At 35.8% G+C, this 25854-nt stretch overlaps 1 protein-coding gene and 1 long non-coding RNA gene across 2 annotated transcripts; both read right to left on the bottom strand.

Annotated features, from left to right (window-relative positions):
- Positions 1–488: 488 nt before the first annotated feature.
- On the bottom strand, positions 489–5386 carry LOC126627214 (nucleotide pyrophosphatase/phosphodiesterase-like). Its single transcript, XM_050296667.1, has 12 exons — positions 5134–5386; positions 4938–5029; positions 3376–3439; positions 3159–3281; positions 2979–3071; positions 2739–2868; positions 2523–2604; positions 2307–2439; positions 1922–2127; positions 1710–1835; positions 1294–1603; positions 489–941 (listed from the first exon to the last, which is right to left on the bottom strand). Exons 1-12 carry the CDS (start codon positions 5338–5340, stop codon positions 636–638), a joined length of 1872 nt encoding a protein of 623 aa, XP_050152624.1. The 5' UTR covers positions 5341–5386; the 3' UTR covers positions 489–635.
- Positions 5387–6944: 1558 nt separating this feature from the next.
- On the bottom strand, positions 6945–9478 carry LOC126627221 (uncharacterized). Its single transcript, XR_007624935.1, has 2 exons — positions 8909–9478; positions 6945–7152 (listed from the first exon to the last, which is right to left on the bottom strand). It is a non-coding gene; the product is annotated as an uncharacterized LOC126627221 (long non-coding RNA).
- Positions 9479–25854: the final 16376 nt, after the last annotated feature.

The raw sequence follows: 25854 nt of genomic DNA, 5'->3' as shown, positions 1-25854 counted from the left end.
TTAACTTATTCGACACGTGTCAATAAGTAGGAACATAAACACGTAAGAGGAAATTAAATTTAAATAACTCCAAATCTAATAAATCTTTTAGATCAAACATCCGACCCTTTCATGATTGAGGAATGTTATGAAGATTTTCTATTACTTCTCAATTTAATATTAATTTTTGTGTTAATGTTATAAAACATCGTATGCAGAAAAGAAAAAAAAAGTTAGGTAGCAGAAAGTAGATAAAATCTCATTAGTATTTATCTTTATGAATTTGATCGAGATGCTTTAGTATATTAACCCACTCTATTTATCAAATTAAAAATTATTATTATACTTTTGAAATTCATATATATTGATTTCTTAATTTGTATCAAAACGTCCCTAAACATGAAGTAGACATCAAATTGAGGACAATACTCATTAGGGCAATCCGCCACTGGCAGTATGGGGATTTAAAAAAAAAAAAAAAAAAACAAGTATGCGAAACTTCTTAAACATGAAGAAAATAGGAATTATTCATTGATAGAAAATAACCAGAAATCTCACTGGCTTGCTTCTTGCATTCACAACTGAATAGCTTCACTAATTAAATGGATAATCTCTTTTCCAAGCTAATAAGTCGGCTTGATTAGATGAAACTTTGATTACGTAGCCAAAGTGGTTGGTTCACAGCCATCATGAACACAGGCCAAAACATCTCTGTAATCTCTTGAGATTGTGAAGGAATCATAGACCTTGCCATCACTGCTCTTCATGTACTCAAACAGAAGTGATGAGTGGTTGAATGCTGTGAGTTTCGTGTACCCAAAGTCCCGATCTTGGTAAACACTCCAAACTGTCTTCAGTGTGCTGAAATCCGATAAGTGGCTGCCTCCTCCGCCAACAACTACATGGATTGTTCCGTTCACCGTCCCCGAATAGTGAGAGATTTCCGAATTCACACATTGATTCTACAAAAAAAAAAAATCCGGCGTCAAACGATGAATAATCAGTATTGTTTTTGCAGGACTTAATAAATATTGGCTAGTGAGTGTTTGGAGGGACGAGAGCTTTCTCTCAGGGATAGGTTCTCTCTACTGCTTTAGAAGTCTGATGACTTGATTCTGATGTGTAATTCTGGCCGTCTAATCCTTGCAGGACGTATCAGGGTTAGCTTCTTTCTGACCGCTTTGAGCGAGGGGAGGGGAGGTTAGGATACTCTCGTTGTCCGATGACTTAGCCCTGATGTGTAGTTCTGGTTGCCTAATCCTCTATTGTACTCACTATTATCCGTTAAGAAGAAATGTAGGTTGCAGGACATACCTGATAAATGGGGCATATTCTTTCATAGTTATGGACATGGCCAAAAAATGCAATGTCCACCTTGTACCTTTGCCAGAGCTTTTGCATGTCATCTCTTCCCATAGGCTCTGAAAATTGACCCTCCTGGCCATACCAGGAGTTGGAGGAATAACCGAGAACACGATGAGCAGCGAATATCAGCCAAGGCTGTTTGTTCCTGTCAGCTGCTGCAAGGCACTTCTCAATGAATCTGTACTGCTCAGAACCTTCCCTCCAATCATGCTCAGTGTCTGCTATGCAGAAGTGGAACATTCCATAGTCTGTTTGATACCTGTAAAGATTCAGGTACAAACAAAAGAACATTTCTTACTTCTCGAAAATCTTTCTTGTCTAACAAGTCACAATAATGAGGCACATAATCATTTAATCTTATTTACCAGAACTTGGCTCTGTTCTCAGCAGGAAAAAAAAACATGGTCTCAGCCGGCACACCACATTCACCACCTGAATCATTTACGTCATAGAAGCCTCCGGTGTTTGGTGTAGTTCGTTCATGATTGCCGCTGTTGGAGCAAATCATCGCGTAAGTTTCAGAAATGTGAACTTCTACATAAAAAACATCAGCAAGGATAGAACAAGCAATGCAAACCTTGCAACCATATAAGGCACAGCTGATGCAATGGGCTCCACCTGTGATGTAAACTGGTCCCACTGTGAGATGTATCCATTGGCATAGGGCATATCCCCAATGTGAAAGACTATGTCAATGTTATCCAGGTCCTTGATCAGTGCATCTGTGGTAAGGAGTGCCCCGGGCTGGTAATCAGCGTATTCATTTGAACCATCACGCTCAGCCTGAAATTCGCGCGAGGACATATGAAACTTTCCTTCTTCAAGGAATAAAGATAAACATCTAGGCAGATACATTTGCAGAAATTCAATGTGACATGCAAAGTTTAGTGGCAAAATTTTCATTTTCCATTCAACATCTCAGCCAAGCTTTGATTTGCTAGTTTTTGTTTTCTTGAAATTACCTTTCCCATGTCACCGAATATGATAACCTTCTGCAACGAGTCCTGTCCTGGATACGGGGATGACGTAAAATTGTAGGTCTTGCTCCAGATGTAGGAACCAGTGTTTAACCTATGACCAAGCTTGTAAGTGTACCTGTAGAAACAGGCAATCAATATTCGAGCACTACGTACAAAATAAAAATTTCTCATGAATGTGATGATTTTCAAGCTGCATACTTTGAATTAGGCCACAAATTTTTCAAAAAACTTGTATGGAAGAAACCAGGATCGCGCCAACCAACTGTTCGTGCTGGTTCATCTGCAGATTATTACAACAAGAATTTCATTCCACAACAATTTATTTTTCCTTTTCAGTGTCTCTCTCTTTCCACAAATCCTTATATATAAACTTAGCCTTGTTCTTGAAATTAGATTTGATCATATGATTCGTACCACACATGCTTCCTCGAGGGAAAGTCAATGTTCCTGCTGGGGATCGAGTTTGAGCTTCTCCCGCGAAACCCCACTCGACAAATGGTACAGCTTCACTGATGTCGTAGCCGCTTGTCCAGGTTACTGTCATCTGCAAAAGAATAAAACAAACATTCTTAGGAACTCAGTTTCACAGGCACATATAATACATAGCTTAAAAAAATGGAGCACTTTATCAGCATGACCGGAACATAAACATACTTCATCCCAGTGCTTCCCTAGAGCAAGACGAGGGTAAAGAGGCGCCTTTGGATTTGCGAAAACTATAGCATTAGAAATTGCCACTAATTTCGGCTGCATTGCAAGAAAAATATCATATGCTCAGAATCAATTAACAACAGTTGAAGTGCAAAAAGAGAAGAGTGCAACGGATGGACTCACGCTTGACAGCCCGCCGGAGAACAATGCAAATGCGAAATCCGAGCGTTGATTGATCAACCGGAAATACAGAGTGTTTTTGCCTGTCTTGTTGTAATTGGCATTGGAGTGGTTCGCATATTTGTACTGCAAGAAATGAGAAGCAACAAGATTTGAGTTCAGTGAGACAAATAGCTCGAGCATTTCGAAGTGCAACAACGCCATGTAACAACATATTTACCTTGATAGGAGCTGTGCACAGATATGGCTCATAGTAATCTTCTGTGAATGGACAACTTGATGCACTGCCATTATATAATTTGACTTGTTTAATTAATTAGTTAACCTACAAGCTCTATTTAAACATATGCAGTGGAAGTAAAGAAGATTATGCAGTAAAATATCGAAGAACAATGAAGTGCATTTGGTCCGATTTCCCAATCGACAGGATGTTGGGTTTCTACCTATATGTTTCGGGTTTGAAACTCTCATTTCCCTTAAATTATTATACTAGTTTCAAACTCTCCCCCTCTTCCTAAAAATTAAATTAAAAAATAAAAAAAAATGAAGAAATATGTGCACGTAATTTGTGTCCTTGAATCAAAGAAAAATTGAATAATTTGCTGCATGTATGAATCAAACAAGTAAGAAGAGGGAAGCTCATTTGTGTCCTTGAATTAAAGAGCCAAAATATTAGAAAGTGGAAGATAATTAAGATGAGCAAAAACGCAAGTATATTGAACTGAAATGACAATTTTAATCTCAACCCTATAAAAAATCTAAGGGCTGAAATGAACTTGATTAATAATGAGAGCTACTAGACCTACCCTAGAACCCTATTCCCTACCCCACCTTATATTACCGGACAAGGATTGTTTGTCCTCTCACTTCACGTGCCCTTTCGTGCTCCCCAATTTGTGTGAACACGGTTAAGTCACGTCAACATTTTATATTACCATTTATTTTTGTCTTATTATCTCTATAAAAAAAAATATATAAAATGTTGACGTGTTTTAACCGTAACCACACAAAACAGGAAGGCATGGTGGGCAGACAATCCTTGTCCTATATTACCACCCCTCAAAAAAGTAAAAAAAAAATTAAAACACTATTTCTCCACCCACCTATATTCATAAACTGTCCTTAAAATATTCTACTATTTTGCAGAAATTGAAAGAAATAAACTAAAAAAAGCACTCAACCCAACTACCACCCAACCCCTTACAACACAACGCAACTCAACGGCAACCTCTCGATCTTCATATTTTCAAACGAGTCCAAAGCCTCATTCTCAAAGAAAGTGCAGAAATCATCGCATTCCAAGTACACATTTTTTAAACTACCATTTGCTGGAACATCATATCCAGCGCTATCCAAACAACCTGTCTTCCTGTAAAGATCCACCAACGCAGTCCCCAAATAACATGCCTATGGATTTGCTTTCTCCAATAAATATATCCCAACCCATCCAAATTAGCACAGGAAGAAAGCACACTAACATAAGTAGCTTCATTTGGCTTTCACAAAACAACCCTGATGGGGAAAACATTTAGCAAGAAAAAAAAAAAAAACAGATGGGGAAAAAATAAAAAAGGAGGATGGTATTGTGAGGGAAAGGGGATGAAAAGGAGCTGAGAGAGCAAAGTAAGAACAGTAAAAATCAAAGATTGCACTTTGAACAACTTGTTGTCCATATTCGTCATTTTGTTAAGAGATAAACTTGTGAATAAAAAATTTATTAAGACAAAGGAGTGGGGATATCAGCATTCTTAATAATTAGAGAGTGGAAAAACTGCACATTACTTGAATTTTGCTGGAGAGAAGACTCCCAACCAGTCATTAGCAGAAGGATTAGGACTAACAACATTCACAGTTACCCATTCATAATCCTTCCCCTGAAAACGGAAAATGAACCAAAAACATCATTATATTATTTTTCCGAACATAACTATGTTTGTGACGAGCAAATGTGATACAAAATTGTAGTTGATGACGATACCGTGGTGCCGAGAAGTAGAGGGGACGCATGAACGGAAGCCTTTTCGTGAATCGCGTTCACGGTTTTGTGGATTAAAATCTTGGAAAGTGGCTGCACTCCATCACCTCCCTCCTTGTTCCTGTAATGTTGATGACCTGCTGAGGAATTCACTAAGAAAATCAATAAGAACGCGGCCTTCAGAGACAGGAAGCTGCAGAAGCTCTCCATCTCTGTTAAAAGTGGTCACACCCAAATGTGCCTAACACATACGTCCCATGCCATATTTATATACATTTTCAGACCAGGTTTAAGCACTAATTAATTTTTTTAGTCTTTGATGCAGTAATTATTGGCTTACTCTTGTACTCGTAATTGATAATATTTATTTATTATTATTGTCTTTTTTCGTCGGCCGGTTTCATTGGATGCGATCTGGTCAAGTTCTATTTTGAGATAAAGGAAGGCAACAGGAGAAGAAGGACAAATAAAACTATTTGACTGAGATGTCGACTTGTTGCGTGTCGGTCCCTCCAAGTGGATTTGGATCCCATCAAGGATCATAGGAATCTTTACATCCTAACCGCATCGTACCGTCATATATCATTTTAAATTTATTTATTTAAAATTAAGTACAAATAGTATCTAACGAAAACTAACTGCACGGTATACTATGAACGATTATAATATGAGAATCCCTAGGATCCCCACAAAGAGAATCCAAAGAGGATCCTCATCCCCTGTAAGTCTGCAATACTACAATACAACCACGTCGGAATTTAGGGCACAGATGATATGTTTTTTTGTTGAAATGAAATGGCAAGGAAGGTCTCTAAAAAGTATAACTGTCTACGATCTTTTGTCACTTCATGTTTTGACACAATATTTTATAGAGTAAATTGTAGCTATGGTCCCTTAACTTTAACTCAATTGGAGCAATGGTTCTTCAACTAAAAATCCATTACCATTGGTCCTTCAACTCATCAAAACGTGCAGCTATGGTCCCTCAACTAAAAATTCATTACCTTTAGTCCCTCAACTTTAATTCAACTGGAGAAATGGTCCCTTAACTTTAACCCAATTGTAGCAATGGTCCTTCCAACATAACTCGTTTTGACAAAATTTTTTACGTAGTTGACGAAAAAGACCATAATTACACACTTTGATGAGTTGAGGGACCCTAATTATATAAATGGTTATTCCAACATAACATATTTTGACAAAATTTTGAAGAAATTGATGAAAAGGACTATAGCTACACATTTTGATAAGATGAGGGACCAATGGTAATGGATTTTTAGTTGAGGGACCATTGCTCCAATTTGATTAAAGTTCAGGGACCATTGCTACAATTTACTCTATTTTATAATGTCATTATGAAAACTAACGTTGAATTGTAAGATGACAAAGAAGAATTTCACTTTGCCTTCTTAGCATTTCTCTTTTTTGAAAAATAAAAAGTCATGAGAGTCCTTGACTGAAGAATTAGATCATGGTCAAATTTTCTTACCTACTCAATCTAATTGTTAGTTTTTCAAGTATTAGTTTACGTATTACATATATGAGATTGAGAGGCTGAGAGCTACCTAATTTTTTTATCTTTTATTTTTTTTGGTATGAAGTAAATGCAAGGATAGCAAAGAATCGAAATGCTACCAATATCTTATGTTAGCAAACATAAGTTAGGAAGCGAAACATGTTAAAGGAAGTGATTTTCAAACAAATTTTTGTAGCTTTTTACACACTTTTATTATTTATAATAATCAGGTTGAATAAATCAAACGAAATTAACGACAATAATTAAACAAAAATACGTAAAAGTGGCTAAAAAAAAGTGTAAAAATGATTTTACATACCCTTAATATCCATTCCAACTCAGTTCGAGTCAATAGACATGACAATAATTCTTTAATACTGACACTTTTTTTTATAAGTGATAAGACTAATCTAAACTAGGAAAGGGGTGTGCATTTCACAAACTTATTTTTACTTCTTACACATTTTTGTTAATTGTGTCATCTGATTTTCTTCAATTCATCTGACCTGACAATAAAAAATTAAAAAGATATGTAAGAAGTAAAAAGAAGTGTGCGGAGGATATTACATCCCAAAAGAAAAGAAGACAGTTTGAACTGGAAAAGTAAGAATTGGAAAAGAAAATCCCTACTCAATAAAGCAAATCTACCACTTACAATAATTATAATCATGCCCTTTATTTAAGGGGATTCCCATTTTTTGGTAAAAATAGAGATTAGTTGTAGAGTTCATCCCATATTAAATTTCAACGATCCGAACTGTGTATTTTTCAAGTTGCACTTTAGAGATCATCCTTACAAAATATTAACCAAATCGAAAATGTTTGAGGCACCTAATTGAGTTTAAAGAAATTGACGAACACTATGTTCCAAGAAACATTGAAATTTCATCAGGGCAATCAAATGAGTAAATGGTTTTGGATTGAATTGATTTTTTGCAAAGATGATATCTGCATGAAGACTTAAATAATAGACGGTCTAGATTGTTGAAGTTTGATGTATAAGAGCCCCATAATTAGTCCCCATTTTTACCAAAAAATGAGTATCCCTTTGGATAAAGGCTCTGTAATATAATAATACTGTCCTTTTGTTTGCATTGAGCACCTCCAAATCCCTTCCACCATGTCCACCAAACTCACCCATCCAAATCCTTGAAAGTTGATCCAACGGCTACAGACAAGAGATCACTTTAAAAGTTATAATAACTTTAACCGTTTGATCAAATTTCAAGGCTCCGGATGGATGAACTTTGTGGAAGGAATCTGGAGAATCCCTTTCCCACCTCCAAAATCCAAATATCTTCTGGTTGACAATGTTTTTAAAATTGTTTTTGATTGTAGGGACAGTTCATAATTGAACGAAACATTATCCTACTCCTATTTATTAGTTAAAATATCGACACACCCTCGTGGGGAGAATACCTTTTCAGGGAGCAAGATTCTCTCTATTTGTTTTTTTTCATTCCCTTCTCTCTTATTTGAACAATTACGGTTAAACCATGTTAACATTTTATATTAATTTTTTATAGAAAAAGAAAGATAAAATAGAAATTATAAGAGGAGTGGACAAAAGACAAAATACAAGCAAAACCATAATTAGTGAACTCTTTTCCTATCTTTGACTAGTGATAAACTTTCTTTGTGTCCCATTTAGTACTAATGCATATATGCCTTTGCTTGCAGTTGCAGGTGATATTTAATTCACTAATTATATTGTTTGAATAAAAAGAAATTATATGCCTTTACTTTTAATTTGCATTGAAACTTTTTCCTACTTTTTATGGCTTCTTTTGCTACAATTATGTTTGATGCTGTTTTCGGTTTTGGCTATAATGTTTAGGGGTGTGCTACACACACCCCATTTTACTTCTTACACACCTCTTAATAATTTCCGTCCGTTGATCTTCTTCAATTCATCCGATCCAACGGCTAAAAATTAAAAAAATGTGTGACAAGTAAAATGGGGTGTGTGGATATCACACCCCTAATGTTTATTTTTTGAGTTTTATCATAAATATTTTTTGAAATTGACCCAAATCATATCATCATTGTAGTCCCTCAACTTCAAAATCTATCAATTTCGTCCTTGAATTTGACCACCACACATCAATGTAGCCTCTATCGTCTAAATCCGTTAATTTTTTTGTTAAATTGCTGATGTGGCAAAAAAAATCTTTTTTAAAGTTTAAAAAACAATTAAAAACCGAGTAAAATAATTTTGTTATGTAATGAATTAAAATTTAAATTGAAAAGCAAAAACCATACCAGCCATATAGCCCCAGCCCAATCCGCCATCTGCCACACTCACCCGCCACCCCAAGCCCAGCCACACCCCGGTGGTGGTTATGCCGTTGAGCTACCTGTGAGGCTTGCAGTCAATCTCTCTGTCTTTGCTTCGCAATCTGCATCTTTCTCTCTCTACCTCTTTTGCCCGCGCCCTTTTGCCCTCTTCAGCGCCTTTGCCTCCTCATTACCCAATCTAGCATCTGGGTTCTTTTGTTTTCCTTTTTTCTCTCCTGGGTTTCTTTCATTTTACCATTCTGCCATTAAAGATTGAAGATTGAAGATTGAAGCTTGAAGATTTGAAGGGAGCTGAGCTCAATTTGCAGATAATGCGTGCCTATAATTCAAATCCCCACACTGCCAAACAGAGCACGCCATTTATGGATTCAAATACCCACCAACCCAATTGCACCAACCAATTCTGGGTAGCTCAGAATTTGCTCCGATCTCCCTTCTCGCCAATTTCGTCGATGGGTGTGACTGGCTTGGGGTGGATGGGTGTGGCAGATGGGCGGAGGGGGCGGAGTAGATGTCGTTGGGCTTTATTTTATTTTATTTTATTTATTTGGTTTCTAATTGTTTTTTTAACTACAAACAAGTGAAACATTTTAGGTATAGTCTACGTGGCATCAAAATATTTGTTGTGTGAGTTTTTGCCACATCAGCAAACTAACAGAAAATTTGACGGATTTGGACGATAGTTACTACATTAATGTGCGGTAGTCAAATTTAGGGATGATATTGATTGATTTTCAAATTGAGGGACCGACCAAAGTGATGAAATAGGATAATTTCATGGACCATTTGTAATAAAAATCCTTATTTTTCCTTCTTCTATCTGTTATACAAGTAAATATTGAGGAGGATAAATCGAACATAATATTGAACTTTGGGTGCGAGGCATTTGCTCTCAATCACATGAATTACAAGTCATTGTTTATGTTTGATAGTTTTGCAAAGGTTTTCATTTTCTATACAAACCGTATAGGGAGAGGTTGAAATTAAACCTCGATTCGAGATGAAGGCAAATATAATCCTGTAGTGTTTATTAAAATATTAACATTTTAGAGGAAGCCTTCTGGCCAATCGTTGGAGATTACCTTATCTTTACTGCAAATAAGACACAAGAAATTATTTTTTATGAAAAAAGAAGAAGGAAAACGTGGTCTAATATTTAAAGTGATCACAGCATATTTGTTGAGATACGCTCTGCAGCTCTTGTCCAAAGAAACTTTGGCCCGCGAAACTAGAAGTCTGTCAATTATTTCACAAACGTGGATAACTTGTCTCTGCTTCTACAGTTGTTTCGAGGGAGGATGCCTCAGTATTTAAAATATCTTTATTGATAGAAATGTTGATATGTAAATTTGTGAAAATATTTATAGATATATTGAATATTGAATATTAAATACTGAATATCGATATCGGTTGCTACCAATGGAAATTATGGAAATTTAAAAATAAAATTTTAAGGATTGTCAAACTTTGGTTTCGAGGAACTATAAAAGTTTCTTCAATATGTAACAAATATGTCAGAAATATCAACGATATATGCTTATTTTAGCCTAATTAACAATGTGAAGTGAAGTTTAGACTTCAACCCCTTTTTTTATATATTTCTCTGATTTTTTGCATATTTTCATGGAAATGTCGACCATATCAAATAAAATTTTAATTGGTTGAACCGAGCCAGAGGAATTGTTTAATATTTTGTTCTTTGATGTAAACGTTACCATTCAAATCTAATGAAATTTCTAACTTTAGAAAGAAAACAAAAATTATTGCCTTTCAAATTCAAATTCTTCTACTATTTTTAGTGTAGAAAAATTATATATATGTTGTAGACATAATTTACTGAATAATTATAGAGAGAGAGGGTGCGACACATAGAGAGAGAAGAGAGATGTGTAATTGTGAGGTGTAGACATCCCAATGATCATTGGCCATTCTTGTGTAGAGAATCAACAACGCTCATGTGATACACTTCTTGACATTCTTGGTGAATCAACAAGAGGTTTGTGACTTGTGAAATTCAGTATTGTCTTTGACAATCAACGAATCTGCAAGGAAAAGTTAGGCATTTGGCGAATCTGTTGATTAATAAATCTGGATACTAATCCTCAAATTTCACTTAATGAACTCATTAATATTAATCCCACTTAATCTTTATTACATTAAATAAAGATTGAGTCATCCTGCATCAATTTGTGATAAAAACCCTTATTTCCCCTTCTTCTATCTGTTATACAAGCAAACATTGAGGATGATAAATCAAACATAATATTGAACTTTGGGTGTGACACATTTGCTCTTAATTACATGAATTACAAGTCATTGTTTTTGTTTGATACTTTTGCAAAGGTTTTCATTTTCTATACAAACCGTATTGGGGGAGGTTGAAATTAGACGTAAGACCATATGCAGTAGTAATGCACTTAATCACTTAAGTTATAAACCATTTCCTTGGTCAAAATTTCTTTGTTCACAAAACAATTCTAAATTACATTCAACAAAAAGAGAGTTTCGAACTCATATATTAGAAAACGGATATATTACTGTCGTCAACTAGCCTAAACCAAGTCATGAAGAAATAAAGAGTATGGGATTACATTTGCTTATAAATTAAAAAGTGGGCCTATACCAATGAGCGAGAACAAGAAGTGAGATATTCGCTCCCCAGTCTATATTTGTGGGGATTTTCAAAGATTGCAATCTCAAATACATGTTTACTTAACAGAAATGAGAAAATGAAAGAATTACATAGGTTAAAAGTAGGCGAAGTACGAAAAGGAAATCAAATCAACTAGTCCTCCCTTGTCGATCTAACTCCTGATTTTTAGTTATTTGATTACGAATTTCAATAACAAACTTATACTCTTTCAATTCATTACGTATAAGTAAACGCAGAAAAAAAATTAAAGAGTAAAATGATTCCTTTACCTATATTTTAGACTAAACACATGAAATTTAAAAATCAGAATAATTTAAATTCATATTTTTTTTGTAACTAAACATGTCCTAATATTTTTTTGGTCTCCAAATATCTTATACCGTCTATGTCAAGGTCACATAAAAATTCATATAGACCATAAGCCAACAGGATCCTCTCCGAGTCCTTTTGGTGAGGATCTTAGAGATCTGTGAATCGTGTTCGTTTATCGTATTTTGTGCGGTCAATTTTTGTCAAGTACTATATGTATTAAATTTTAAATAATTTCTGACCATATAATATATCATGAACGGATATGATTGGATTTAACCTAAAAACTAGCAGGAACACAAGCAAGTAGTTGTTTGCCACTTTCAATTTTTGACTTTGAAATCAACGATCCATATCAGGTGATCATTGTGATCCAACGGTTGCATTTAAATCTTTTTTTGCCCCCAGATTTCTTCTCTCCCCCATCCAAACCGTCTCCAATCCTCTCTCGTGTGTCATGTATTTGGTGCCCTTCATATGTGTTTTTCATGCGTTTTGTGTGTAAAAGAACTTAAATGTAATTTGTGTGCTCAATGGATGGTTTGGTAAATTTCATATTTGTCGAAATTTTACAACTTTTAAAATAAAATGTTCATAAAAAAATTAAGATTACTTGTATAAAATATCCGTTTTTTTTTAAATGTTAAGAGAAGAAAAAGACTAAAATAGTTTTAGCATTTAGCATTTCCTTATTTGGAATTTAGCATTAGGGTTGGAGATGGTCCCAATAGGAAAGGAATCATTTCCGGATCCCTTTTACCAAATCCACCAAATCAATCAATTCGGATTTTTGAAATTTAATCCAACGGCTAAAATTATTATAACGTTTAAAGAGGTCATCTATTTTTAACTATTAGATCAAATTTTAAGAACCCAAATTGAATAATTGGCTAAATTTGATGGAAATGGTTCGAAGAGGATCCCTTTCCGTCCTAATATATACAAAAGGGCAAAAAAAAAACGTGTTAGGACGTTTGAAATCTGAACAATTCCAGACAGGATAATTGCTGGATATCTTATCTTTACTGCAAGTAGGACCCAAGAAATTATTTTTTTTTATGGAAAAAAAGGAAAACGTGGTCTATATGTAAAGTGATCACAGCATATTTTGTGAGATATGCTCTAGAAACTTAGGCCCGCAAAATGAAAGTCTTGTCAATTATTTCACAAACGTGGATAACGTGTCTCCGCTTCTACAGTTGTTTCGAGAGGGTGACGTTTTGGTGCGTTTGATACGTGGGATGGGACGGAACAGGGTGGGACGGACGCGTTCCGTCCCATGTTTGGCGCGCTAAAATTATGTGGAACGGCTGTCCCGCGGGACAGAAATGGGCTAAATTTTGGTTCCGCGCTCCCCTCCTGGAACAGGTTTTTCCATCCTGTGGAACACAAAATTCGTTCCCTCTCCCATTGTCTCTTTCCTCGGATCTCAGCCTCTTCGTCTCCTCCTTCTTCCTTCTCACTTCCATCCGACACTTAATTTCCAGATCAAGGCCTCCTCCTCCCAGGCGTTCACCGAGGCCAAGCAGCGGCCTCCACGGCGAGTCTATACGAGGTCCTCCGAGTCACGGCCAACGCGTCGCCAACGAAGATCAAGTCGTTGTACCGGAGCTTGGCCAAGCAATACCACCCAGACGCATCGCGGTCAGAGTCCGACGATCGGATTTCATCCAGATTTTGGCCAAGCAATACCACCTAGACGCGTCGCAGTCGGAGTCCGACGACCGGATTTCATCCAGATTCACAACGCCTACGCCACGCTGTCCGATCCGGCAGCCCGAGATTTCACCCAGATTCACAACACCACGCTGTCCGATCCGGCAGCCCGGGATTTCACCCAGATTCACAACGCCACGCTGTCCAAATTCACACGTCGTTGGGTTTCAAACCGACGGGTTTCGAACAGAATCTCGCTGACGGGTTTCGAACCAACGGGTTTCGCAGTCATTTGCGTTCCCTCCAACACATACAAAACGCAGAACGGAACAACCAACATGTTCCGTTCAGCGCGTACCAAACATACACGGAACCTTCGTCCCGTCCTGTCCCGTTCCGTTCCGTCCTGTCCCGTCCTGTCCCGTCCCGTCCCGTCTGCGTACCAAACGCTACCTTTAGGAATGGGATTGTGTTGAACTCAGTGTTTAAAATATCTTTATTAGTAGAAATGTCGATATGAAAATTTATGAAAATTTATGAAAATATTTATAGATATACTGAATATTGAATATTGTGACAACTCGTCTTTAATTTTACGAATTTATGAATTTTAAAGGCATGATTTTACGAATGTGCCCTCAGAGGCAAATGTTTTGATTTTCGTTGATCATCGTATAGTGAGACGTATGAAATTTTGCTTTAGCGTATCCCTGAAGTATTTGACAACACGGGCTCGTAGGCGCAAGCAGAAGAGGATTTGGAGTTACGGTTAAAGTTTTACGGAACTGTAAACCCAAGAAGTATGCTGGTTTTAGTTAATATTTATACTTATATATATATATATATATATATAAGTATTTTTATAGGAGTATTGTTAGAATATGGGAAAAGAAAAGAAAAGAATAGAGCCGGGGAGGAAGAATAGAGGGCAAACGGGATTGGGCAAAGCTGCCCAATCTAGAAGAAGGAAGAGAGGGCGAATCAAAAGAAGATAGAAGGAGAGGACGGCCAACCAGAAGTGAGAAAGGAGGGAAAGAAGGGAGAAGGAAAATGAGGGGAGCAGTCGGGTCCTTTTAACCCGTGTGAAGACTTGGTTTTATAGGGTGTTTTCCCGACGATTTTCCGTCCAAATTTCCAATTTTCTTCAACCTCCCATCACTCTCAAACATCCTCAAGATATCCCAGCATCCAATTCGACCCAAAAATCAACGAGTTTCATTGTGATTTTGCGAAGAACACCCACACGGGTGCCGTGAGGTTTTTGCTCCAAATCTACCATTTATGAAACAATTTCTTCCAATTGCCACTACCCATACACTTCCTTTGAGCCTAGAAACAATGCCCAATTGTTAGTTGGAGCGGCGGAGTTAAGTAGAGGATGAATCGATCACACCGAAAACTAGGGTTTCCAACGGGTTTTGATGAAATTTGAGCCTTTCCAGGCTAAATTGGCCTTGGTCACAGGCGCCGATCGATTGTGACACCTTGATGTTTGTGTTAGGAAGCTGTAGCGTGGACTCCAGGTGAGTAGATCTTTCCTTGCTTATCATATTTTTTCATGATTGATAATTCTATAAATGCTTTTAAATAAAACTAAGAAATTTATGCCATGACATATATATATTTATATGTTATAAAATACTATGAGATTGTTGAGTTTAGATTTCATCGTGATATATCCATATGCGAACTACGAATGGCTTGATCCATGTTTAGGGTACGTAGGCAGTCTAACGAGACGTTAGATGCAGCCATATAAGAAATGAGATTATATAATCAAGACAATAGCCTTGTTTAAGGAATTAAGCAATGTGAGGGATATTGGTGAAAAATGTGCGTTTTAACTTTATGTTTTGGTGATTAATAGTTAGTACATCGTATTATATAATTGGAAATACTATGATTACTGTGAGGCATATCCATACATATATTCCTTGCACATAATTACTGTGAACGCTCTGAAGTGCAAAGGTGAACGCAGGACACATATATAAGTTCAGGTAAGTTTAGGTAAGTTTAGGTAAGTTCAAGTAAGTATACGGTATTAGTTGAATTGATGGGGTTATTATATGACTACAATTATGTTTTTAAGCAACTTCGGCATTGTCGTACAGGTTGCTTATGATTCGTATACGTTGTATTAGATGCATTTAAAGCTCATAAACCTGCACCCTGAGTGATTGTGATTTAGCCAGAGATATGGTACATGTCTGTTTATAATGTTACCTCCCGCACCCTATGCTCACATTGGATCCAATTTAGGTGCACAGTCTTGTCGTACAGACCATTATAGGTGGTTCCGACTCGTAGGTGACTAGCAATATATCGCACAGCTATCATGAGAGAGTAACATTGAGCATAACTATCTTACACCCAGTCTTGTCGCACAGACTCTGATAGTGGTTCCAATTCGTGTGCAGGCGTTATGCCGTATAAGTCACTATAGGTGACTCCGACTAGATTGATTGATGAGATATGAATATACCATATAGGTCACTACATGTGACACCGACTTATATGCTAGCAAGGTTTGATGAGATATTGATGAGATATGGGTAAGTCCTACAGGTCACCCTAGGTGACTCCGACTTACGTACTAGTATGAGTCATTAATTGCATGATTATTTGATATTACTGATGAGATGTTATGTTGTGGTATATTATGATTTTTCTGGAAATTATACAGGTGTTGTAGCGAAGGGTTATAATGTTCTATATGGCTTCTATAAAAATCTTACTTACAGGGCCACTCACCTATGTCTTGTCTTCACCCTTCAGGTTTTATCAGATGAGCTTTCTTATCGTCGAAGGTTCGTGGCGATTCTTAGTATTGAAGATTATTTCGAGGGTACGATTCCCAATTCACTCTTCTGTACTTACTTATGCTGTAACATCATGTGTGCAGTGGGTTTATTCCTGCTCACCAGTGCACTCTGTTATTTAGGCACTCTTAGGTTTAAATTTATTCACAATTTTTCCACATCATCACACTTTATGGCTTAGTCACCTTCCAGGTGTCGGCCAGCACAGCTCGATTCGGAGTCCTAGTGGACATTCCGGGTTAGGGTGTGTCAAATATCGATATCATTATCGGTTGCTATCAATGGAAATGATGGAAATTTAAAATAAAATTTTAGGGATTGTCAAACATTGGTTTGGAGGAAATTTAAAAAAAAAACTTCCCAGATTCGGAGGAAGGAGAAGAAAGAAGAAGGAAGAAGAAGAAGAAGAAGAAAAAAAAAAAACTTTCCCTGATTCGGAGGAAGAAGAAGAAGGAGAAGGAGAAGGAAGAAGGAGGAAGGAAGAGGGAGAAAGAGGTGAAGGATTTATTTTGAAAAACATGTTCATTTGAGCAACATCATATAGCATGCAATTAACAATTAAAGGCGGAATCATGCTTGCATGCACTCAAAAACAAAACATTACCATGAAATTCAAAGCCTAGTAGATTGGTGAACCAATAATCAACTCAAAACAAAGTGAGTTGAAATTATTACCTTTGTAGATTCCTCTTTGCATAAGCAAAGGCTAATCACCCAAAGAGATAGGGCCTTCATTCCTTGCTTCTTAGATCCATGGATTTGGATGGAAAAATAGGTTTCTCCAAGTTCCCAAAATAGGGAACCTCTAAGTCTCTTCACCAAGGTTTGATTGTAGAAGAAATGAGTGACCTTGGAGTAGTAGGATTGCTAGATGTACCCTCCAAGGTGTTGGCCTCTTTAGAGAGAAAATGGAGAGACAATTCTCACCAATTTTCCCCCAAAATAAACCCTTAATCACTTAATGAATATTTGGCTATAAAGTCATTTATATAGTCACTTCTTTAAGTGACCTAAATAACCAAAACCCTAATTCATCACACTATGGCTTGCCATTTAGGGGATTTTGGGCTTTTGGGCTTTAATGAATCTTCATTCATTAAATTGTCATACAACTTAAGTTAGTGGGCTTGACGTTCGAAGCCCATTGGGCCTTAAGGTCCAAAACTATCCCGAAGTCTTTAACGAACTTATTCGTTTGATTAATTAACATATTAATTAATCCTTGCCATAAATAAATGATTAAACCATTTAATCATTCTTACTCATTTCCGTTTAATCTTCAATCTCCACCTTTTATGGTGTGCGATCCATTAGGTTCCTTTTAGCGAGGTAGTGGGCGATTAAAACCATTTTACATCGATTGTGAATTGAAACTATTTTCAATTCTCCCTTTAGTGATTACACACGTTTAGGGCTTCCACAAACCATGAGTGACACCTAGCAGCATATCATGGTTACCCAAGCTAATCAGAAGAGGATAGAGAACCTATTCAGTTTGGGATTACAAATGCAATACGGTCCTTCTCTAATCTAATACTCTTGTCCACATTGTTTGGTATGATAGTTTATTTATTCATGTCTACTATCCAATGTGATTCGTGTGCTTATATGATTTCCTTGAATGTGATTTGGAACGCATTCCCTAATCTCATTCATACTCTGGCCAGAGATTTCAAATCATATCATAGAGTATTCTCCCTCAACTGTTTGAAGGTTAGAGATCCCTTGTTGCGCATTCACTTGTCTCCATAGCTAAGTGGCTTAACCCCAACGATGCCGTGGACACCCCGAGGGGGTGACTTTGACATAATCAAAGATCAAGGACTTAACCACAAGACAACTGTGATGCCTTAGGTCAAAGGACTACTTTGCATTATCCCAACCATGAGTTCTCATGTGACATGGAATATAAGAACTCTTCGTTGATCACGTTCAGTGAACTCATTCTCTATTGAGCACCTACGTACTTGTCTTGATGTCACACACACCAATGACTCGAGACTAATCACTCTCCCTGAGAGAAGACATAGTACGTACTGATCTTAACGGACTGTCAACGTCTAATTGGCAATCCTATGATCAGGAACATTTAGGATGTGTCTACGAAAGAATGGTCTCATGAATCTAACTTCATTAGATTACATTCTCCCAATCACATATTCCTTGGACTTTATCGTTTAAGCATATAACATTTATATGAGACGGCTCAAACAATAATTTATGCCCTTTATATGTAAAACTAGATTAGTTTAACATGTGAAATGTCCGTAAAGTATCATCACATGATTGGCTTTAGGGCACATTTCCAACAATCTCCCACTTGCACTAGAGCCAATCAGCTTGGTCATCTTGATGATACCTCTTCTGTAGTCATTTCATAAATGGCTGAATAGTAGGCCTAGACAGTGGACATCTATATGTGTTATCCATAGAAGCAACCTTGAGAATAACGACGTCACCATTATACATGATTCTCAATCATGTGGTTCAGTCTCTCATTTGAGTTCGGATCTTGATGAGACCTTGATTCCCAGGCTTGAGCTATCGCCCCATTAGTGTCATACACTTTCTGGTTGGAACCGAATAGAGAGTTCATAAATGAACTTTCCCATCCAAACAACATTGTTGTAAACTTCTATATGGCAATATATCTTGCATTCATAATGGAACACACTAAAGTCATACTTTAATGTTTCCATCCAAATATCTCTTTAGTCATAATAAAGAGATATCTGTTTATCTCTTCATTCATAATGAAGAAACATCCAATGATGGATTAGATTCATAATCTAATACATTTACGCTTCCATTACGTCACTTTGATTCTTCCTCGATCTTTGAGGAATTTATCCTTTAGTATTTCTCAAATACTTAAGGACTCACTTGACAGTTGCCATGGTTCTGATCCTGGGCTTGCATTGATATCATCTTGTACCGTTCTAGGTACAACTCATATCAATGTTTTTCATACAATATGAAATACATAAATCACCTTTCTGCGTATGCATAAAGGATTCAATTTACGCATTATTTCTTTGGGAGTCAAAGGGTACGTTCCCTTTGAGAAGGGCAACTTGCTAGTCTCACTAGAATCGTCCTTCTTATTGAAGTTTATCATCATATGAGAAACTTCCTAGCATCCATTGTCTATTATTAGGGATTGATATAATCCAATTATATCATGAAATATATCATTATAGATTTCCATCCCATGTATATAGACTATATCTCCCATATACATTCTATCGTTTATAGAATGCTTAAAGTCATAACTTTAACGAAGAAGCTTTCTTTTCATTTCCAAAATTAATATATCATATATACTTAAATTTTAGGAACATGATTAACTCCCACTAATCTTTTGTAAAACTAGTAAACAAAAGATTCATTTACATCTTTATGAGAAATCAAACGATTTGATCCTTTTCTCATAAAATGCAAATAGCTCCCACTAACTTGCTAAGATCCATGATGGATGGATCTCTACAACTTACATGTCTTGTGATTTATAGTTTTAGACATATATTATCAAGACTATCTTAATAATGGTTTCGGAAACCCATATTATGTCAAAACATTGAATCACCATTTAGTTGTAGCTAGCAATCTTCGAATTAATTGAAACCAAGACTATCTCAAAGATGGTTTCTTCAAAGTCAACCATTCTCTTTGATTGTAGTCACCTTAAGCTACCAATTAGCTTGAAGGTTTCATTATTTCGAGTCAAATGGTACTTTACCATTTTCTTGAGTATATATCGTATATGCACTCAATGTAGTCATAAGGATTTTCATTCTTATCGACTACCTTGGAGCTTGTGGTATAGGAACTAGGTTGTTATATTTGTTGATTACTTTCTTGTCTCTCAAAGAACTCATTCTTTGAGTTCTATCTCTCGTTCATTTGCATCTTAGGCAAATCACATTGTAGGATTACAATGAACTACCTAACAAAACAACCTTTGTTAGTTGGTTTATAGAAGCGATATCCAAAAGTTATTTTAAGGATATCCTACAAGATTGTTATCAAACAAATATTGCTAGTTAGCACACAACCCCAAATCTTTAACATGCTTAAGATTTGTCTTTCTTTTCCAACTACATCTTATGGAGTTATGAAAATTTTGGAAGATCTTCTAATTGACAATCATATTGTTTTAGAAGTATATATCCTATATATGGGTAATAGATAACATCTAACGAACTAAATCTTATTTGAGTTCGTTCTTCTCCTAATGGAGAAATACATTATCTTATGATGCTATTTTCCTTGATATCTTTCAAGGAAACTCATCTAAAGTGTTACCTTTCCTTGGATCAAATCTAGGGAGGTAAATACTTTAGATATCTTACTCATCTATTTACATTTCTTGAATTCTTTGAAACCTTTTGCAAAGTATTCGGACTTGTGTTTATTCAAAATAAACTATAGTCCAACCGAGAGTGATCTTCGGTGAATGTCATATAACATGAGTAGTATTATGTTGTGGATAAGTGCCACTAACATCTAAGTGAATTAACCTCAACAACTTTGTGATTCTTTCTTCTTTCCAAAAGAATAAAGATTCGAACATTTCGCCTCTATACAATTTTAACAAGAAGGTATTGGATCCGGATCTAACGATCCAAAGCATCCTTGTTTCACCAACTCGTAACTTATGTTTTTAGAGGTATCACAATTTAGTTAGGATTAGTCACTACCTTGCAACCTTTTGGGTTTTAAGCATCATTATATTCTAAACAGTTAACACTACCATATCATCTCTACTATAGAGACAATCAATTAGATTACTATAATCCAATTTCTTTGGTAGTTCATATGAGGAAGTAAGTACTATCTGCTTTCGCAGAGATCTATATCTTATTCACGTTCCGTATGTGAAGCACCTTTTCTTCTCTCATATATCTTCTACTTCTTATTAGTCACACTTTTACAACGATTTGTAAAACATAGTTACTAATACGGAATCATACATTCAAGTAGAAGAACCAACAGTTTTGAACTATTCAAGAACAATTTACAACACCTTCGAAAGGTGTGTTCTTGACACTTGCAAGACATTTCTTGCAAATACCCCTTCCAATGTCCATCATTTCATAAAGAAAGTTTGTTCCCTTGGAGTTATTTATCTTCTTTATTTGACTTTCACCTTTGACTACATTAGTCATGGTCCCTAAACTCCCACTATCTCTCTTGAAACCTTTTTCAATTGTGTTATACACATCAAACAATTTGGAGAGTATGTGGTTATTGTTCACTACATAGTTTACCATAAACTTAGTGAACCATTAGGATAGGGAAACAAAGGTGAAGTCCTTGCCTAGTTTCCGTCTCGTTAAGTGGTTTAACACTTCAACACTCAATGATTCAAAATCATCATAAGTCCATGTTAATGGACTATTTTTGTCAACCAACCATTATGTTCTAAACATAATTACAAACTTTCAAGAGTTGTACAAGGCAACTCTCATTTCTTCATACAACAATTTGTAAGTGAAGAATCATGGCACATAAAGTGTCCATGCCCTTGTGCTTACTTCTCAAGTTCTTTGTTCAATTAACAAAGAAATAAGCACTAAGTGTTTGTATTGACTAAGGGTTGTTCAAAGCAACTCTTATTTCTTCATACAACAATTTGTAATTGAAGAATTATGACATTAAAAGTGTTGTCCTCTCTATGATAGACCTTTTCTAACATATTCTTCTAATGATACATTATCAATAGGAAGATTGTGAGGATGAGACTACTTAGGTACATTTACAAGCCATTAAAGACAATCTATGGTTTTGTAGTACCAAGTCCGTAAACTAAACGTTCGGCTTTTATTTGTCAAGTGTTGGATAGCGTTTGCAAATATATTGGTAAACAAATACATAACGTATATAAATTGATTGATATTAAGCCATTTGATTCGGGTCTTTAAATCAAATAGCATCACCCACTATTTTTGGCAAATTCCATATCCCTCATTGGAATTCGAGAGTTTTGGATGAAACTCTTAGTAGGTTATGGGAGACTCACTACTACCAAGCCCACCTCAGAATTATATCATGTTGGCTAGCGTTAATAATAATGAGAGAGTACGCTTACTCATTTGCAACAACCTCTTGCAAGTACCCATCTAGTTTGGCCTCTAGAAAATGATGCCTCAGAATTATATCATGTTGGCGTCATTGTACTTAGTTAAGTCATTCCCACCATGCCTAGTTCGTGTAGGTGTTCAAGCATAGCCTCAAAATTATATCATGTTGGCTAAACTCGTTGCCTACCTCACTTCATCATGTATGTATATAGAACTCCTCCTGAGTGTAAGCACGCACTTTGTACTCCCCCATTATAGGGTGAAGCCGGTGTACGAGTCACAAACAATCGGAGCCTACCACGGTGGAAGGCCACGAAAGAGTGTTCTAAGCACTCTCTGCTTATCAACTTAATATTGGTTTGGTTGAGGGTTTTAGGTCTCATCACAAATCAATATACATTTTAATCTCTATTAAAACAATTTTGGTCCTATTACAACTATTGGTCCATATGATTGTTTTAGTTGTACATAATACTCCCACTATGCTTTTAAAACGGTTTTTAAAGCAAGAGTATATGTTACTACTAACATAAGGTTTGCATTCATTTGATGGACTATATAGTTGCCTTAGGGCCTTAGGATGACTATGAACCTTTGTTTAGATTCAACACGAGCCTTGTGTTGAATCTCGGTCTAGGGATGGAGATTGATTTTAGTTACGCGTTTAATCACATTAAGGCGTGTTGTCTTAGGGGCGTTGGACCCAATTACTTCATTTTCATGCATATCATATAAAGCAAGAAAGAAATACTTCAAAGTAAAGGATGAGCTTATGCTCATTACAACATTTGCATAAAACAAATTACCTTAAAGTAAAGAAGGACTTATGCCCTTTTACAACATTTGATCAAATCAAATTACAACCAAAATCTAATCTACACATTCCCATGGTTCAAACAAATTTGAAACGCCTTTCACATAGCTCAATTATATTAGGCTTAGGTTCATAATCATCCTTTAATTAATTAACGCTTTAACTAATTAATTGAATGCAACATTTTCATTTGGTTTTTGTATTCATAAAATTGATTTAAGTGGAGCTAAACAAAATGAAAATCCAATTCTCATTTAAAGAGACAAAACAATTTTGTTCTCATCCTATTTGGGCCATCATGCAATAACCACAACTTTTTGGGCCATATTGCGAAAACATAAACTTTTGGGGTCACTTTGTAAAAACACAAAAGTCACTACTTCATGTAAATACAACTAGAACCCAAAATTTAAATAAATTCAAAACTTCATTAAAGGAGCAAAACAATTTGTCCTTTAGCGTTTTTAGGCCTTAACGTCAAAACGTAAACTTTCGGGTCAAAGTACAAATACACAAAAGTATCAAAACTTTATGTAATTGCATAAAAGCCCCAAAAATACCCTATTTTATTAGGGTGGCCGGTTTTTAGGGATAAAAAGGAGTGGTGGATGTTTTGATTTATTAATTTTGTCAAAAACAATCAAGTAGTGCTTTCACCTTTCATAAAAATAATATATGTTTTGATGATTGATATTTCTTTCATCATTTATACAAATATTTAACACTTTAAATACTTTCATAAAAATAATATATGTTTTGATGATTGATGTTTCCATCATCATTTATACAAATATTTAACACTTTAAATACATGATAAATCATTTGAAAAACATATATCATAAACTTTATGAAACAAATCAAAACTTTGAATCAAAACACCAAACCTTTTTGTTCTTGGCAAGAACATCAAGAACAATGAAGAACATCCATGAAAAACCCAAATTTTTCCATGAACTTTTTTTCACCCAAAAACATTCCAAAACCATTCTTACTTAAGGGAAATAACATCTAACCAAACTAGGGTACTTAGGGATTCCAAAGAACACATTAAAACACTTTTAACAAGTCAAACAAGAACCCAAAATTCCACCCTTTGGATTTGGCCGAATTTTCCCAAAAGCATGGCACCAAATTTTAGCTCCAATATTCATGCTCATATGAACAACATCTACAACATTTGAGATAGCAAATTTTCCAACAAAATTTACTTTCAAAGAAGCAAGAATAAAGCTTGTAACAATTACAACTTTTAAATCTCAAACTTATGAACTACAAAACCCAAAAGGATTCACCAACTACTAGACCTAGGCTCTGATACCACTTGAAGGATTTATTTTGAAAAACATGTTCATTTGAGCAACATCATATAGCATGCAATTAACAATTAAAGGCGGAATCATGCTTGCATGCACTCAAAAACAAAACATTACCATGAAATTCAAAGCCTAGTAGATTGGTGAACCAATAATCAACTCAAAACAAAGTGAGTTGAAATTATTACCTTTGTAGATTCCTCTTTGCATAAGCAAAGGCTAATCACCCAAAGAGATAGGGCCTTCATTCCTTGCTTCTTAGATCCATGGATTTGGATGGAAAAATAGGTTTCTCCAAGTTCCCAAAATAGGGAACATCGAAGTCTCTTCACCAAGGTTTGATTGTAGAAGAAATGAGTGACCTTGGAGTAGTAGGATTGCTAGATGTACCCTCCAAGGTGTTGGCCTCTTTAGAGAGAAAATGGAGAGACAATTCTCACCAATTTTCCCCCAAAATAAACCCTTAATCACTTAATGAATATTTGGCTATAAAGTCATTTATATAGTCACTTCTTTAAGTGACCTAAATAACCAAAACCCTAATTCATCACACTATGGCTTGCCATTTAGGGGATTTTGGGCTTTTGGGCTTTAATGAATCTTCATTCATTAAATTGTCATACAACTTAAGTTAGTGGGCTTGACGTTCGAAGCCCATTGGGCCTTAAGGTCCAAAACTATCCCGAAGTCTTTAACGAACTTATTCGTTTGATTAATTAACATATTAATTAATCCTTGCCATAAATAAATGATTAAACCATTTAATCATTCTTACTCATTTCCGTTTAATCTTCAATCTCCACCTTTTATGGTGTGCGATCCATTAGGTTCCTTTTAGCGAGGTAGTGGGCGATTAAAACCATTTTACATCGATTGTGAATTGAAACTATTTTCAATTCTCCCTTTAGTGATTACACACGTTTAGGGCTTCCACAAACCATGAGTGACACCTAGCAGCATATCATGGTTACCCAAGCTAATCAGAAGAGGATAGAGAACCTATTCAGTTTGGGATTACAAATGCAATACGGTCCTTCTCTAATCTAATACTCTTGTCCACATTGTTTGGTATGATAGTTTATTTATTCATGTCTACTATCCAATGTGATTCGTGTGCTTATATGATTTCCTTGAATGTGATTTGGAACGCATTCCCTAATCTCATTCATACTCTGGCCAGAGATTTCAAATCATATCATAGAGTATTCTCCCTCAACTGTTTGAAGGTTAGAGATCCCTTGTTGCGCATTCACTTGTCTC

Source organism: Malus sylvestris, chromosome 6 (assembly GCF_916048215.2).
Source record: "Malus sylvestris chromosome 6, drMalSylv7.2, whole genome shotgun sequence".
In the NCBI taxonomy this organism is placed as follows: domain Eukaryota; kingdom Viridiplantae; phylum Streptophyta; class Magnoliopsida; order Rosales; family Rosaceae; genus Malus; species Malus sylvestris.
This window is presented reverse-complemented; position numbering and strand designations above follow the sequence as displayed.

Coding starts and splice junctions, on each gene's coding strand:
- LOC126627214 (XM_050296667.1), bottom strand. CDS start 5,340: ATGGAGAGCTTCTGCAGCTTCCTGTCTCTGAAGGCCGCGTTCTTATTG. Junction 3,282..3,375: donor TGTGCACAGCTCCTATCAAG/GTAAATATGTTG, acceptor CATTTCTTGCAG/TACAAATATGCGAACCACTC. Junction 1,836..1,921: donor GTGCCTTATATGGTTGCAAG/GTTTGCATTGCT, acceptor TTGCTCCAACAG/CGGCAATCATGAACGAACTA.